This window comes from Scomber japonicus, chromosome 21, assembly GCF_027409825.1.
Source record: "Scomber japonicus isolate fScoJap1 chromosome 21, fScoJap1.pri, whole genome shotgun sequence".
Classification (NCBI taxonomy): domain Eukaryota; kingdom Metazoa; phylum Chordata; class Actinopteri; order Scombriformes; family Scombridae; genus Scomber; species Scomber japonicus.
The window spans coordinates 1,594,578-1,611,553 of record NC_070598.1 but is presented as its reverse complement, the minus strand read 5'-3'; the positions used below and the strand labels follow the sequence as shown (position 1 = coordinate 1,611,553).

Genomic DNA, 16,976 nt, shown 5'->3' with positions numbered 1-16,976 from the left:
TTCACCTTCCTGCTGAGTCTTTTTCTTCTACGTCAGGCGTCAGTTTTTACACTCGGTTTGTTCGTCTCCGTGCAGGTCTGGTGTGAAACGAACCTCCGCCGCTGCATCAGTAAGTTCCATCGGTTTGTCTGCGAGAGCTGCGACAAGGCGTTCCCGCTTCGCTCCGCCCTCGACCTCCATAAAACCACCGCCCACCACGACAAACCCGCCGCCGACACAGAGGAGCCGGCTGAGGACGGAGCTGCAGAAAACGGCGTTGAGAACGACGGTCAGGAAGCAGCAGCGGAGGACGTACCGCCTTCTGAGCAGGCCGGCTTCCTGGAGGCTTTGGGTCTGCAGCACGTTTCTACGGTAACCTGCGGAAATAAAACCTTTCCATTCACATTCATCTCATAGATCCTGACCCAAAGGTCTCTAAAGATGATCAGAGTTGCTCCTGGAGGTCTGATGATTGAGCTGTTCTTCCTCCTCAGGTGAAGTTTGGTCCGACAGACGATGAGATCCATCAGGCCCACCTCGACAGCATTAAGGTGATCCACGTGGAGCCGCCGTGCTCCAGCCTGCCCCAAGAGCCCGCCTCAGCCTACCTGTCCGGGCCCCTGGGGTTAACTCTGGGACTGGGTGTGGGGGGGCTGGCGGCCCTCAGCATCCCGCTGCTGGAGGCCGCAGACTCAGCCTCGGCCCTGCAGGGTCTGTCCCAGAGAGACGCCCTCAGCCTGCTGTCCCTGCAGCCCTTCCAGGCCGGCTTCCTCCTGCAGCCTGACGGGGGCGCAGCCACTGCCAGCGGCGGCTCATCGGGGGTCAAACCCGGAGAGGCAGGCGGAGCCGGGATCATGGAGCTGGCAGACATCCAGCAGATCCTCAAAGTAGCATCTGCAGCGCCCAATCAGATGGGACTGACCCTCCCCCCTCTGGCCAAAGCTCCAGGATTTGCTGGAGGTCAAGGTGGGTCGTGTTTATCAGACTATTGATATTTAATAATGAATGAACTCATTAATCATCTGTCAGACTCGTTGGCTCATCACTGTTTGTTCCTGCAGGTTCAGTCCAGAGTCAGAAGGCGATGCCTCCGCTGAAGCCCAAACCTCCCATCACCCCTCGCTCCAGCCTCACTGCCACCACCCCTCCCCCCCTCCAGAGCTCCCAGCAGGCCTCACTGGGCTGCATCAGCCCCAGCCTGCCGCCCCCCACCCCCACCCTCTTCAAAACACCCTCCTCATCCTCCTCATCCTCTTCTTCAGCTGGGAACGGAGGCCAGATGGACGCCGAGTGTATGGGTGACGCTCACACGCCTCTGTCTGATTCGCCGCCGGCAGCGTCTACAGCTGTACACGAGGAGGCGGGGCTTAGCGGGAGAAAAGCAGGAACCAAAGGAGGAAACGTGGGGAACAACGCCGGCTCGGCTAAAGGCTCGTTCCCGTGCCGTTACTGTGACCAGGTGTTCGCCTTCTCGGGTGTCCTGCAGGCTCACATGCGCTTCCACCTTGGCATCCTGCCGCACCAGTGCAACATCTGCGACTATGTGGCGCCGGACAAAGCAACGCTGATCCGACACCTGCGGACGCACAGCGGCGAGCGGCCGTACGTCTGCCGCGTCTGCCACTACCCGTTCACTGTCAAGGCCAACTGTGAGCGCCACCTCAGGAAGAAACACGCAAAGACCTCGAGGAAGGACATCGAGAAAAATATAAAGTACGTCACCTCCACCACCACGGGAAACATCGCCACGGCGATCACTGCTACCACGACGACCACCCAGGACACGGAGACAGGCTGCACCGGAGCGGAGACCACATGCCGGTTCTGCGGGGAGGACCTGAAGACCTATCGGGCTCTGCAGATCCACCTGCGCACACACAACGGCTGCCAGAGGAAACCGTTTGAGTGCCGGCGCTGCGGTGCCGCCTTCCTGGCCAAACGCAACTGCATCCACCACCTGCTGAAGCAGCACCCCGAGGTGCAGGAGCGGGAGATCGAGGACCATATCACCACACTGCTGCCAGCCGCCGCCACCGTTGCTACTGTGGCCTCTGCCCGCACCGCTCCGGTGAATCCGATGGCGTTGAACGGGATCAGACAGCTGCCGCTGCAGGTGGTGAAGGTGGAGGAGTTGGCTAACGTGGTTTATCCTGCAGAACTGGACCAGCCGCTGGACTTCTCCGCTAAGAGTCGTGAAACTTGCAGCCAGGCGGGATCTCCTGGGGTCAAACTGGAGAGCGTCTCCCCCAGCTTCGACTGCTCCTCCATGGACCAGCCCATCGATCTGTCCATCCCCAGTAAGAGACAGAGGAGGGAGGCAACGAGCGCCGGAGAGAAGAGGGAGATAAAGATGGAGCAGAGCTGCAGCAGCATCGAGCAGCAACACGCTCTGACTCTGTCTAAGGAGGAGAAGTCTGCCGCCACCCTGCCACCGCTACACCCTCACCCCCAGCTCGGCTGCTACCAACTCCCCCCTGGATCCACCCCTCCCCCCGCCTGCCTCCCCAACCTCACCAACTCTGGGCGACCTCAGCGCCTCAAACCCCTGCTGCCCAAACCGGCCACGTCCACCACCTCCTCGCCCTCCACCGCCCTCAAAGAGCTCCCTCCTCTGGCCTCCATCGCTCAGATCATTCACTCCGTCTCCGGAGCTCCAGACCTGCTGAAGAGAGAAGCCGCCTCGCTGGAGAGCAAACCCCAGGCGGCTGCTGCCTCTCAGGCTGATTTGGCCGCAGATGTCCCGGGACCCTCGGCTGGTCCGGAGACACAGAGTGAGGACACGACTGAGGCATCGTCCAGGTACGTTAAATAATCACATTGTTTCTGTCTCTCTGCACCTTCACCAACCACAGAAAGGCTGCTGCTGCGTTCAGACTTCATTTCATTAAACTTTACCGTGCTTCTCTCCTCTTCTGTGTCCAGTAGGAAGCGGACCAGAAAGAAACCGTCTGGGCTGGCGGCGAAGGAGAAAGCTGCTGTGAGCAGCGGCGGCGGCGGCATCGACCTGGAGTCCAGCGGAGAGTTTGCCAGCGTGGAGAAGATGTTAGCCACCACTGACGCCAACAAGTTCACCACCTACCTGCAGACCGGTGCTGCAGACCTGGGAGGAAAGAGAGGTAACAGGAGGGACAAATAGAAGACAGTTTGATGAAATGACTGCTGAGGAATAGACTGAATTCACCAGAGATGATCTCTCCTGTGAACAGATGATAGAGGAGGAGGAGGGGAGGAGAAGGAGGGAGGAGCAAGGGAGGAGGGGAAGCCGTCGCTGGGTCCTCAGTCCAAAGGGAAGAAGAACGCCTATTCCAACTCTGTCCAGAAGATGACCTGCCCCTTCTGCCCCCGAGTGTTTCCCTGGGCCAGCTCGCTGCAGAGACACATGCTGACACACACCGGTAACACACACACACGTACACTGTTAATACACACACAATCTCACAGGGTATCTGCAGGTTTTTAAGTCTTCAGAAAAGGGTTATACACACTGTAATTGTTCCTCCTGTTCATACTGACTATAAAAAGATATTTTAAGTCATTTTAAAGTAGATGTGGAGCTTCAGCAGTCTGAGCTTCACGTCTGAATCCTGCAGGTGAAAGATGTCACTTAAAGGAAAAGTTCACAATTCTTCAGTAGAGGTGTTCCTCCTGTTCATACTGACTATTAAAAGATGTCTTCAAAATGCAGGTACATGCATATTGAAGACATCTTTTAATAGTCATCTTCTCCTCCCTTCCTCCTCTATGTATGTATGAATGGGAGAAATGATTACAGCATTTAATGTTCATTTTGTTGAAGATAAACTTCAAATTCAAATGTTTTCAATGTGAAGTGATTGAGGACTGTATCCACAGTGTGTCCACACAGTCATTTAAAGTAGATCTCAGTGTTTTTATCAGTAAATTAGTGCTTAGTGTTTCCTGTTGAGTGTAGTAACAAAAATCCACGTTTCCTCAGAAGGAGGACTGTGGATTTAGTCCTCCATCACTTCCTGTAAACATTATGAAGGAATCTTCTAAAACTGACTCTCCAGATGGAAGCTGATGTTCGTCTCCTCATCTGAATCTTGTCTCTCTCTTCAGGTCAGAAACCGTTCCCCTGTCCTCAGTGCGATGCCTTTTTCTCCACCAAATCCAACTGTGAGCGCCACCTGCTGAGGAAGCATGGCGTCGCCAACAGATCGCTGCGACGCAACGGCTCCCTCACGAAGAAAGACGGCGACGACGGCTCACACGAGAGCGCAGGTCCGAATCAAAAATATCTACATTTACATGTTTTACATGAAGTCATTATCAGTATAAGTCCACTTAAATACACTGTAGGTGATAAAATATTTAATATTTATCATTCTACTGTGGTTACACCATTTGACATTTTCAGGAGCATTCAGTCTTACTTTACTAACAAACCTGATGCTGCTTTTAAATCTAGTTTAACTGATTTATTAATTACTCATCCTACCAACATTTATTTATCACTGAGACTGTCCAAACTTACTTTTGACCTAAAGATGAATTAAAGTTAATTCAAATCTTCTTCATGTCTTTCAAAGATTTCCCTTTAATACAGATGTTCATATTTCACCATGAAGTCCTTCCAGCTGCTGGCTGAGAACTGACTTCACAGGATGTTTCCACCTTCTCATAACTTGAGAATAGTGAGAAAATAAAGTAAATATAATTTGGAGCACAAAGAAAGATCATAACTAACAATATGAGAAAGAAAAGAAAGTGTAATGTTTTAGCACAAAGTCCAAAAATATCAAAGATAAATAGCCCTATGTTCTAGCCTGTCAATCATCTCCTGACTGATGGATGTACTGATGGATGGATGGATGTATTGATGGATGTATTGATGGATGTACTGATGGATGTATTGATGGATGGATGGATTGATGGATGTACTGATGGATGTATTGATGGATGTACTGATGGATGTACTGATGGATGTACTGATGGATGTACTGATGGATGTATTGATGGATGTATTGATGGATGTACTGATGGATGTACTGATGGATGTATTGATGGATGTACTGATGGATGTACTGATGGATGTACTGATGGATGTACTGATGGATGTATTGATGGATGTATTGATGGATGTACTGATGGATGTACTGATGGATGTATTGATGGATGTACTGATGGATGTACTGATGGATGTATTGATGGATGTACTGATGGATGTATTGATGGATGTACTGATGGATGTACTGATGGTGTGTGTCCTCCAGAGAGTCAGTCAGAGACGGAGCAGGTCTCAGCAGAAGCACATGATCTCTGTAGCAGCCCTGCAGACTCCGGCTGCCCCTCCACAGACCAGAGACCCGCCCCCTCGGACCAGCTGGGGTCGGGGTCCGCATCATCAAGCCCCGCCCACAGAGAGAGCCAAGGTGAGTCAGCAAGAAACGAGCCAATCACTGGAAACGTTACTGTTACATCACATGACCAAGTAAAAATGATATATACATGGTTTTAGTTTTAGGAGAGAAAGAAAAGAAACGAAAATGTATATAGTATTTTATTTTATTTTATTTTGTATCACTTTCACCATACTGCAGGGGTGTCAAACATGCGGCCCGTGGGCCAGAACCGGCCCGCCCAGGGGTCCAATTCAGCCCACTTTCCTTCCTGTCTTTTTTTCCTTCCTGTCTTTTTGTCCGTCCTTCCTTCCTTCCTTCCTTCCTTCCATCTTTCTTCCTTCATTCCTTTCTCCCTTTCATCTTTCCTTCCTTCTCCTTCTCTTCCCTTCCCACCTTCCTTCCATTTATCCTTCCTCCCTTTCTGCCTTCCTTCTTTTCCTTCCTTCCTTCCTTCCTTCCTTCCTTCCTTCCTTCCTTTTAATGGTCCGGCCCACATGAGATCAAATTCAGCTGTTTGTGGCCCTTGAATGAAAATGAGTTTGACTCCCCTGCCATACTGTATGAAGAGATTTTCTTCAAGTAACTGAATCATTCATGTTTCATATGAGAGCAGCCAACACCCATATTTATGAAATCAACATATATTTATTAGGCCTGTCAATCGCACCATTACCGGCACATTTTTTCTTCTTCATATGGAAGTTTGTCATAATATTAAAATGTAAAATCACAATAAATACATGAAGATGAGGAAAGAGATATTTGTATTTTAAAGTTTGGAGCTCCTTATGATCACTGCGCTGTGTTTAGTACAGATGTTTCCTGACAGATGTGGGTTGTTTTGTGCCGCAGGTTGCAGTCCAGCTGCTGACGGAGAAGATCAGCTGGAGACAGAAAGCACAGAGCAGCCAGAGCAGCAGGGGGCAGCAGAGAGCCGACCGCTGCAGGAGAAACAGCCTCCGCACAGCAGCAGCACAAAGGTGCGTTCATCTTCTCATCCTGGAAGAGTTCGTAGCTCCACTCTGGTTAGGACCCAGGCGGGGAGCTCTGGTCCTCTGAAATGAGGCCAACCAGGAAGTAACTTAGAGCTGCATTCTATCAAAAGGCCACCAGGGGGCGACCGTCTCTATACAAGTCAATGGAGAATTCACCAACTTCTCACTTGATTTCTAACCTCAGTAAACGTTTTCAAAATGTGTTTATGGTCTCAATCGCTAGTTTAAAGCCTTCTTCAATGCAGTATGATGTTCATTTGGGACATTTTGGCCTCCCTGATTTTATATGTGATGATAAAGCAGGGTATGCATTAGGGCGTGGCTACGTCCTGATTGACAGGTTGATTGACCGATGTCCTCGAGATCCAGCCCTCGTAACCATAGCAACCTCCCCGCTCCGCCCATGACCCCGCCTCATGCCCATATAAGTAGAATCTGTGTTTTTATTTTTCCCAGCATGCACCTGAAATTTTCAAGATGGCGCTGCCTAGATTAGAAACTATTGGCTTCCGAGCAGCAGTCCACAAACCAATGGGTGACGTCACGGATGTTACGTCTGTTTCTTTTATACAGTCTATGATTAGGACACACACATGACTACATTAAATATGAAATCATCCAACTGGACTTTGTTACCTGCTTATTCATCTCTAATGTAACCAGAGACTGGATTAAAAGTCATTTTCATTTCACATTTTAAGTTTTATAAGAGGCCGTGACATTTCTATTAAGCATCAGTTTAGTTTTAGTTTATTTGCCTATAAAAAGAAAAAAAAACTTATTAAGAATTTAAAACAATAACTAATAAAAAAAAAAAAGAAATGTGTAAATAAAACTGCAGTGTTACAAATGTGTGTTACCAAGGTGACCGTTTACCATGAACCGAATATGATAGTGATAGTGTTATGCTGTTAATTGAATATAAGATGTGTGATTTGAGTATTGATCATTATATATATATTATTTTGTATTGTTCTGTATTAAATATTTTGGGGTGGGTCTCGTCCTGCAGCTGGAGAGCACAGACGATGACGACTGCCACAGCAACAAGAGTCTGGATCTGAACTTCGGCAAAAAGCTGATCGACTTCAAGCTCTCCACATCCTCCTCCACCTCCGCTCAGGAAGAACAACCCTCCCAACCCACTTCCTCTTCCTCCTCCTCCTCCTCCTCTACCTCTGCTCCTCAAATAGCAGTGGAGAGCCCGGAGGAGCAGAAGGAGAGAGGCGCTACGACCTCATCCTCATCCTCATCCTCCTCTTCCTCCAGCAGCCCCGCGATGAAGCAGCAGCCGGAGTACAAACACGTGTGTCGAGTTTGTAAGAAGAGTTTCCGTTACGCCACCACCCTCGCTCGCCACGAGAGGGCGCACCTCTCGGAGGAGACGCCGACGCCGACGGCTGCGGAGGAGGAAACCTCGCCGGTGAAAGAGGAGGAGACGGAGAGCAAACCCACGGAGGAGGAGAAAGAAGAAGAGGAGCAGAAGAAGGAGGCGGAGATGGAGGCGGACGAAGGAGGAGTGAAGGGAGGCGAGAGCGAAGAGAGCGGCGAGTCGGAGGAGGAGGAGAAGGAGAAGGAGGAGCGCAGCGACGAGGAGGCGTCAGAACCAAAGAGTTTAGAAGGAGGAGAAACGTCAGGAGGAGGACGAGTGGACAAGAGGAAGAAGATCTGCAACGTCTGTGGGAAACGTTTCTGGTCTCTGCAGGACCTGACCAGACACATGAGGTCACACACAGGTAATACACACACACACACACACACACACACACACACACACACACACACAGGTAATACACACACACACACACACACACACACACAGGTAATACACACACACACAAGTAGTACACACACACACACACACACACACACACACACACAGGTAATACACACACACACAAGTAGTACACACACACACACACACACACACACAGAATGCATTGTTATTGTAGTAATGTGTAATTTATCTTTATAAGCGTTTCAATATTTTTGCTTATTTTTTATTTACTATTCATTTAAATTAATTCGATTTTTTTTTAGCTCCTGCATATTTATTATTTATTTCTGTATTTATAATTCTAATCTGTGTCCTGTGTGTGTGTGTGTGTGTGTGTGTGTGTGTGTGTGTGTGTGTGTGTGTGTGTGTGTGTGTGTGTGTGTGTGTGTGTGTGTGTGTGTGTGTGTGTCCTGCAGGTGAGCGACCCTACCAGTGTCAAACCTGTGAGCGCACCTTCACCCTGAAGCACAGCCTGGTTCGCCACCAAAGGATCCACCTGAAACCCCGCGGAGCAGACGGCTCCTCCGCAGCCAACGACGACGCCGTCAGCGAGGACGGAGACTCCTGCACCCCGACCCCGACCTCCACCTGCCCGCCGTCTGAGAACGAGAGCGAGTGCGGCAGCGGCACCGCGGGGGGCAAAGACCTGGAGGAGGCCGAGGAGCAGCGAGGGGAGGAGGAGGGGGCCGACGGCTCGGACTCGCTCATCTCGCCGGAGGAGCAAAGCCCGACGAAAGCAGCAGCAGCAGCAGCGGCGGAGTCCGAGCTTGAGTCGGAGCTGGAGAGCCAGACGTCGGCGGAGCCACAAGCGGCCGCCGTCACCGCTGACCAACCAGAAGAAAAATCCGAACTCTCTGCGACGCCGGCCCCCTCCCCCGCCGACGCGTCCCCCCGCCAACAAGCTACTGACACAAAGACTAAGGACGCAGCAGGCGACGACTCCTCAACCAGCGACCCAACGCCTAACTCAAACATCTCCAAAGACCCTTCTTCTTCTTCTTCTTCTACTACTTCTTCTTCTTCTTCTTCCCTTTCTTCCTCCTCTTCTCCACCCGAGGAGCCCGCGACAGCCGCCCCTGCAGAGGGCTTCATCCAGGGGCTGCTGGAGATCCACGCCAAGCCCCCCCTGGAGCACATCCTGCCCAACGGAGAGCCTCCTCTGGTCGGGGTCGACTGAGGAGAAACTCCTCCTGGCTGTCTAAACCAACGTCACCACAGTGCCATACGACAGAAACACGCTCCACCATACATGATGATGATGGTGGTGATGATGATGATGCAAAAACCAGCCCGGAAAACTTTTTGATAGAAAGAAAGACGAACCTCGTTTTCTTGAAGTGCCTTACTACTAGTCCTACTTCTAAGAGATGTTTTTTTGCTATATCTTTATCTGCATTATTACGGAGGATGGATCTAATTTTTATAGCTTTTTATGATGACAATGATTTGCATTACTATGTTTTTTTTTTTTTTGTGCGGGGAATCTATAATTCAGCAATAAGAAAATAAAGTTACGATTTATTATTGTTCTAGATTCTGTTTGAGAATTGATGATCAACTTTGGACGGTGACAGAGATGGACTGTCTGGTGTCTGCGTTTAATCTTCTGTATTTAAATCACAGCTGGGCTCCAGACACACACACAAACAAACAGAGACCAATCCACATGTTTAAAATTTGAACCAGCTGTCGATTTAAAAGCAAAAACTATAACCAGGGTGTGGGGGTGGGGTGGGGTGGGGTGGGGTCGTGGGGGGTGGGGGGTCTTGACTTGTCTGTCGGCCTATTACGGCTTTCCAAAATTCACCAGCCACCCCACCCCCACCCCCCGTGTTTGAGCAGCCGTTTAGATGTTGTTTTTTTTTAAAGATATATCTGAAGGTGTTGGCTTGGAGGCCCGCCGGGATAAACGGAGACGTCACCAGCGCTTTGGGGCCGATGGTGGCTGCTCATCTCCCACTATGTGTGACTTTTTTTGTAACTGGAAAAACATGGCAGACCGGTACCTTGTCACGGTGCCTTTATTTTTTACTGCACCGCCGCCGCCGCCGCCGCTGCCAATCCCACCGTGTCTCAGCTGGTTCAGTAAAAAAAAAAACACACAAAAAAACACTCAAGAACTCGTCAACGTCACATCAGATTTCTGTGTGAAAAAGAAACTCTGAAAGGGCAGATATAGTGTTTGTGTTCTCCATGTTTTTGTTTGTTTTTTTTGTTTTTTTTTTAAACCCATCACACTATTGATCCCAAGCCACCCTGTGAGTTGGTTTTTGTGTGTTAAATAATTTCTCATTCATAATCATTCTCAGTTGATTCCATGTGTGTACAGAGTTGAAACGTGGCTCGTGATGCTAGAGTATTTTCTGTTTATTTGCGTGTGTGCGATTATCAGTGATATTTAGGTGTAGGGAGGGGATTTTTTTTTTTTTTATTATTATTATTATTATAACTGAACAAATCAAAATTTTTGTTGTGTCAGAATGTGTGAGACTCCCACCTGTCTGTCATCCTAGCCCCCCCCCCCCGCCCCCTAGTGTTCATGTAGGGTTCATTACAGGCCCTCTGATGTGCTAACATTGTCGCTATCGGCTGACCCAGGTTCAGTTTACCTCAACTTCTGCTTTTAACTGCAACCATTAAAAACAACAACAACAGGAGTGCAGCTCTGTAGGCAACCTTTTAAAATCCTATGTCTTCCTGATCAGAGCTAGCAGGACTAATTCTTCGCAAGCCCGGGTTTCCACTGTGGGCCAAATCAGAGCTAACAAAAGCTAGCATGTCCAGAGCTAATGAAGGCTAACAACAATCTAGAAATAGAAATGGCAAGGGCTATCGCTAGCAATGAGCCATAACACACGCACATAGCAGAAAAACAATGCTTACTTATTAGCATAGTCACCACAAACCTCTAAAAAGGAGTTGTTAGTCTGTTTTCTGGTGTGGCGTGGCTAACGAATATTAACCCCAGAGCTAACAGACCAGACAAGTTAATGATAACTAATGGTCTGTTATTTCTTGCTTTGCTTCAGTGAACCTATAACATATCAACCAGATGACACCAAGCAAGTTAACCAACCTAAGGCTTCGTAAAGTTGGTTCACAGCGTGGCTCGGTAATAGCAGGTTTAGCTAGTCTCTTCCCAGTATTATAGCCGAATCTTTGAGTTGGCCCCCTGGAACACCTTTATCTCTTTTGTCCCTGTTTAATCACTCATCCCTCTATTTCCTGTTGGTTTCTATCCAGAGATAAACAGAACTGCTCGACATATCCTTCAGTTGTTCTTTAGAAACGGCTCAAACTGAACGGTCATCTCTGAGCTCGTGGTCGTTATGTAGCGTTGGAGACAATCAGATGTGTTTTTTGTCTTTTTTTTTTTTGGTCTTTTTTTTTTGTCTTTCTTCAAATGATGGAATGAACGTCGGGCTAAACGTATGAAACTTAAACACCCCCCCCCCCTCTTCAGTTTGATCTCAGTGTGGTTTCCAGAAGGAGCTAGATGACGAGGTGAAAGGGATGGATGGATGGATGGATGGATGGATGGATGGATGGAAGGAAGGACAGACAAAGAGAGATGGATCGATGGGTAGGTTGGGGGGTTGAGAACTGTATTTCCCTGCTGCACACACAACACACAAGTAAAAGGGCTAACCCCCCCCCCCCCCCCACCCCACTTATATCCCCCTCACACCAACCTAACCAGACATTTCCTTATTGATCCTGTAATCACAGCCAGAGGGACGGGTAGTGTGTATGTGTTTGTGTGTGTTTGTTTTGTTTTTTTGTTTGTTTTTCCTTTTTTCGTGTGAAGATGAATATAGCTAATTTTTCTTCTTGTACATTTTCGTCTCTTCGTTTTTTTTTCAAGCAACCTCATAAGCAAAACAAATCGAACCTCAGTGGCTCATAACGGAACTGTAAAGCAACAAAGGTCGGTCATTTAAGTCGGTCAAAAAAAAGAAAGAAAGAAAAGAAAAGAAAATAGTGATCAACTGCAACTGGACTGACTGGCTGACTGACTGGATGCTGCTGTGAACTGGCACTAACAGCTTCCAAAACTACTACTACTTCTACTACTTGTACTACTACAGTGGAATATCGCGACACAATCAAGAGAGAAAGAGAGTGAGAGACCCCCCCCCCGCCCCCCCCTCCTAGTTTATCTTAATATTTTGTATGTCACACTCAAACTTGTAGTCCTTAATCAACACCTGATAATGTTATTGAACATATCACACTGTAAATGATGAACTAATATCAAATCAAATGACATGACATAATGATATAATATAAAGGTTCAGGACTTCTGAGGTGTAGAGTTTTGAGTCCCAGCACTTGTTTCTGATGTTAAGTTTAAACTAGCTTCCCCAAACCCCAGCTATAATTTCAGAATTTAATCATTATATTTAATTTAGAGCAGCTTTACAATGTCCAAATGTCCAAACTGTGTTTTCTTGCTTCAGCATTTCCTTGCTCCCTGATTACTGACGTCTAACGCTTCCTCCTAAAATACACCAGTGAAAATTACGGAGAAACTGAAACTGTTGTCGTCCTTTTGCAGAATGATCTATGTGGTGGAAAAGCTTTGTCCAAATTTCTTTTGGGGGTGAGGAAAGAAATGGAGATTTTGGTTTAAATCAAACAACAGTGTCAATATCAAAAATTCCCTTCCACCTAGGCAGAGTTGTTCCAGATTGTAAACGATGATGTGTCGGGAACATTTTTACTTTTAACTCCTCCAGTTGCTGAAAACCCTCAGTGAATAGATAGATATATATATATTTGAGTCTTTTTGCAGTTGTTGTACCTCTAGTAGCTACTCTATTAAGACCCAGTCACAGCAGAGAGCAGCACAGCAAAGTTCACCCTCAGTAAAATATACAGAACTAAAAGCCTGGTGAAGTAGTAACTATCCACATCGACAGATATTACTTGAGACGTTTTTGTACCATTGACCATCGTAATTGAGTTCAAATGCTTCAATAGCTTCCTTCATTTTGGTCAGCACTATTTAGACGGCTAACCATTGGTCAAAACTGAACCTGACGTTAAAGCTTAGCCCAGTATTGAGTCCACTGAACGCAATGATTCTTCTTCTTCTAGAAATGAATGGATTTTTGCTTTGAAGTCTTACCATTTTTTAAAAGACTGGTGTGACTGGGCCTTTACGCTCCCGTCCTCCCAAAGTCCACAAAGACAGAAGAAAATTTGACTTAAATCAACATAATCTGAAGCAAAAACCTACAGGAACACTCCCACCTGCTGGAGAAAGCAGGCTACTACTGAACTTCTGATCTGCCAATAGCTGGTCTTTGGTGTCAAGTAAATCAGTGTGATACCAACTGGTGTTAAAGACCAGTCAGAAGACATTTTAACACGAGTAAATAATGAAAATCATGATGGCCGAATTCTATCGAGCTGCTTGGGTTCCAGAGTCCTGGTTATATAGCACATACTGGTTGACTGGGACACTGCCTGATTAGTGACACCTGTGCTTTCCCCTACGATGACCAGTCAAAAGTGGGTCTCACCCTTCACAGACAATCTGCAGAAGTTGTTTTCGTGTCATACTCAAGTCATAATTACTAGAAACTTAGTTGGAATAACTGCTTTTTGATTACTTTTGAGTTTTGACATTCTTTTGATTTTCATATCAGTGAAGGGATTCTCTCTCTTTCTCTCTCTGAACTGTTTTATGTTTTAGATCTGTACACCCCTCTCCCTCGGGAATTCATGTATGCCTGACTCTGTGTGTGTGTGTGTGTGTGTGTGTGTGTGTGTGTGTGTATGTGTGTGTGTGCACGGCCATAAGAATACTGGACTTCCATTCGAATGCACATGGACTGTTTTTAATGTATTTATTTGGAGCCCAGGTGTGTGTGTGTGTGTGTGTCTGTGTCTGTGTGTGTGAGTTAGTTTCTACAATGACTTGAGAAGAAGCCATGTATTAAATATATCACATTTATGCTGCAGAACTGTTTTGAGGAACTGATGGTTTGTGTTGTGGACTAACCGGCTTGCCATAGGGTGCGGTGGGCCGGGGTGCGAATCGGACTAGCAATAAGAATCCCTCTGAATCCAAAAGCTTTATGTAGATCTCCTGTATATGAGTTGAGAACAGACTGTGTGGGTCTAATGGTTCTGTTTATTTTTAGTTTGGCTGAGAAATGATTTTTGTTGTGTAATTTTTTTTCTTCATGACATATAAATACGTATAAAACTGTGAAAATCCATTTTGTTCAGTTAAAGGGTGAGTTTTAGGCTAGGTTTTTTTTTTTTTTTTTTTTTTGCATGTTAATCTAATTTGTTCAATTATGGATGATTTCTCCTTTCTCCATCTCTTGGGCTATACACAAACATAAAATATACATGAATCTCGCTCTCAGGGTCTTTCACAAATCCATTATTCGAACTACTTCATGTTCTTATTTCCTGAGTTGCAACTTGTTCTTTCCAAGTCCTGATTATTTTGTCTTTTTAAAAAAAAAAATGATTCAGAACTGTCAATCACTACATTTAGCACTTGACTGTGAACTCGTCATGACCTAACAGAAAAGATGAAAGATGTTGAATTTTGGTGTTTTATAACCCAATTATTGTTGACATTTTTGTTCTGTTCTCCCCTCTCACGTGGACATTTGGTTTAAAAAGGCTTTTTTTTGTTGATTTTTGCTTTGGTCTAACATTCATGTGGAACTTTCTGTCCTGGTCCGAGGTCAAAGGGAACGTCATAAAGGAGCTTTAAACACAAACTCCGCTATCAAACACATACATAAAGATGCTGGACCTCAATCTGAAAGCATTAACACACAATCATCTGGATCATTTCAGCGATTGTGTCTCCATCCTTCCATCCCCTCGTCTGTCCTCTCATCCCCCCGCTGTTAGTAAAACATGAGTGTTTCACAAAGTCAAGCGATGTAAACCTGTTCTGTATTCAACCCAATAAGAAAAAGCAATAAAGATTATATTAAGGAAAGGTGTGTGAATCAAACGCTGTCCATGTTTTTGTCTCTTTTTTTAAATCCTATGAATATTATTCTTAGTGGAGCTTGAAAGTTTTTGAACCCTTTTAGAGTTTGTTCTGTTTCTGCATAAATAACTAACAACTACCCAGTGTTACATATTTGTGTGAGGCAAAAGTATGTAAATATATGGGATTATCAATTCATTCCAAGGGACAATTAGAGTTGGGTGTTTCAGTCAAAGAGATGACAATCAGGTGTGAGTCTTGGGTGCCTTGTGTTATTCAGAGAAGCGAAGTCTGAGATTTATAACAAAGGTTTGTGAAAGTCTGTCATGGCAAGAACAAGTTGCTGATACTCACCGGGATGTAAAGGGCTACAAAACCATTTCTAAAGAGTTTGGAGATCTTGTACAAATGGAAGACATTAAACACCAGTGTTACTTTCCCCAGGAGTGCTTGACTAACAAAGATCACACCAAGAGCAGGTGAGTAATAATCCAGGAGGTCACTATGGACCTCAGGGTAATGTCTAAGAAACTAATGTCCTCTCTCACAGTGGTTAACGGAATTTTGTTTCCTCTGTCACCTCCTCTAGAGTGCTTAGTTTCAGACCAACCACAGACTGGGCCTTAGCCTGTTGGCATCTTTTGTCTTAATACTCGCCCCCCAGCACACCACAGCAAAGAAAATACTTTTAAAACAAAAAAACCTGTTAAACCTGATATGCCTGTTTTAACAATGTGATTTAAAGTAGCTGCAAAAGTGAGTCAAAACAGAGTCCAACTCTATATTTAAATCAGTCCTCAGCTTTTAATCTGTTATGAGGAAGTGAAATCAAAATGTGAATTCATCCAAAATGTGACCAAAATTTAGGACATTTGTACAGATTTAGGCTGCAAAAAGTCTTTTTAAGCTTTCGTGCCAAAATTAAACCACATTTCATTTCAATCATTATTTAATTCTGATTCTGGGGAAACCATTAATTCTGACCCTCATTTACAAATAATGTTGAAACTACAAAATCTGGAAAAGCAGTAAAGATCACAGTCCTGTTTACAGTAGTAGAAACCATATTTAATTACTGATGGTTGTTTTGGTTAAAGTAGTAACCCAACAATAAGTCTATGAATAAAGAACAAAAAGTTTAAAATACTTTTGTTTTCTTCTTTCTTTCTTTGAATATCAAGAAGTCTAGTTGTTGCTGGCAGAGGGACCTCACACATTTATTAGAAAATAACAGTTTCTAGTACAAAGATAAAGTCTTCGTGTCTGTTTGTACCTGATGTCAGCACATAGTCTACAGGTCTACACCATAGACTGTAAAAAGAATGGACGTTGCACCCGTAACGTCACCCATTGGTTTGGGGCATAGACTGTATATATGGTTTGGGGGAGTGTGTTTTGTGCCTTTACTATGGGCATTAGGTCTACACCCACCCACAGTAAAGAAGGGAGGAGCAAACACGGAAGAAACCGTCACAGTTCAAACTATTCAGTCTATTTTAACATCGACCAGAAAGAAGAGAACAGCAGATCTGCCGCAGGTGAGAGTTTTCAGATTTATTGTTTAGTTCATTAAACTGAAATCGCACTGTTTATGTCTCCAAACGCTGTTTCCCTTCTTCATTTCCGTGTTTGTGCGTCTTCACAGATGTAACTTGGTTGTAACTGTTGTGATAGTAGAGGAACCTCAAAGTGGCAAAAAGAAACAAAACTAAATTATTTTTGCTAAATCTCTATTTTATTATTGTAAGAGTGAAATTGGGGTATGTGCACTTAATTGTGTAAACACAGGTTTAAACATTGAGCAAACATAGGTTTTCGTTTTCATACTTTTATTTGCAAACTTGTTTTTCGTGACACCGAAGCTGCAGCGATTGTAGCCTACTCTACTGCAC

At 45.7% G+C, this 16,976-nt stretch overlaps 1 protein-coding gene across 1 annotated transcript in view; it reads left to right on the top strand.

Moving 5' to 3' along the window:
* rreb1a (ras responsive element binding protein 1a) overlaps positions 1-9,837 on the top strand; it is a 17,152-nt gene extending 7,315 nt beyond the window's left edge. The window contains exons 4-13 of the mRNA XM_053342074.1: positions 76-351; positions 474-945; positions 1,041-2,778; positions 2,905-3,095; positions 3,186-3,374; positions 4,060-4,221; positions 5,214-5,372; positions 6,195-6,322; positions 7,350-8,073; positions 8,531-9,837. Coding sequence (XP_053198049.1) covers positions 76-351; positions 474-945; positions 1,041-2,778; positions 2,905-3,095; positions 3,186-3,374; positions 4,060-4,221; positions 5,214-5,372; positions 6,195-6,322; positions 7,350-8,073; positions 8,531-9,291 — 4,800 coding nt within the window. The 3' untranslated portion in view covers positions 9,292-9,837. The remainder of the gene's footprint in view (positions 1-75; positions 352-473; positions 946-1,040; positions 2,779-2,904; positions 3,096-3,185; positions 3,375-4,059; positions 4,222-5,213; positions 5,373-6,194; positions 6,323-7,349; positions 8,074-8,530) is intronic.
* The last annotated feature ends 7,139 nt before the right edge of the window (positions 9,838-16,976 follow it).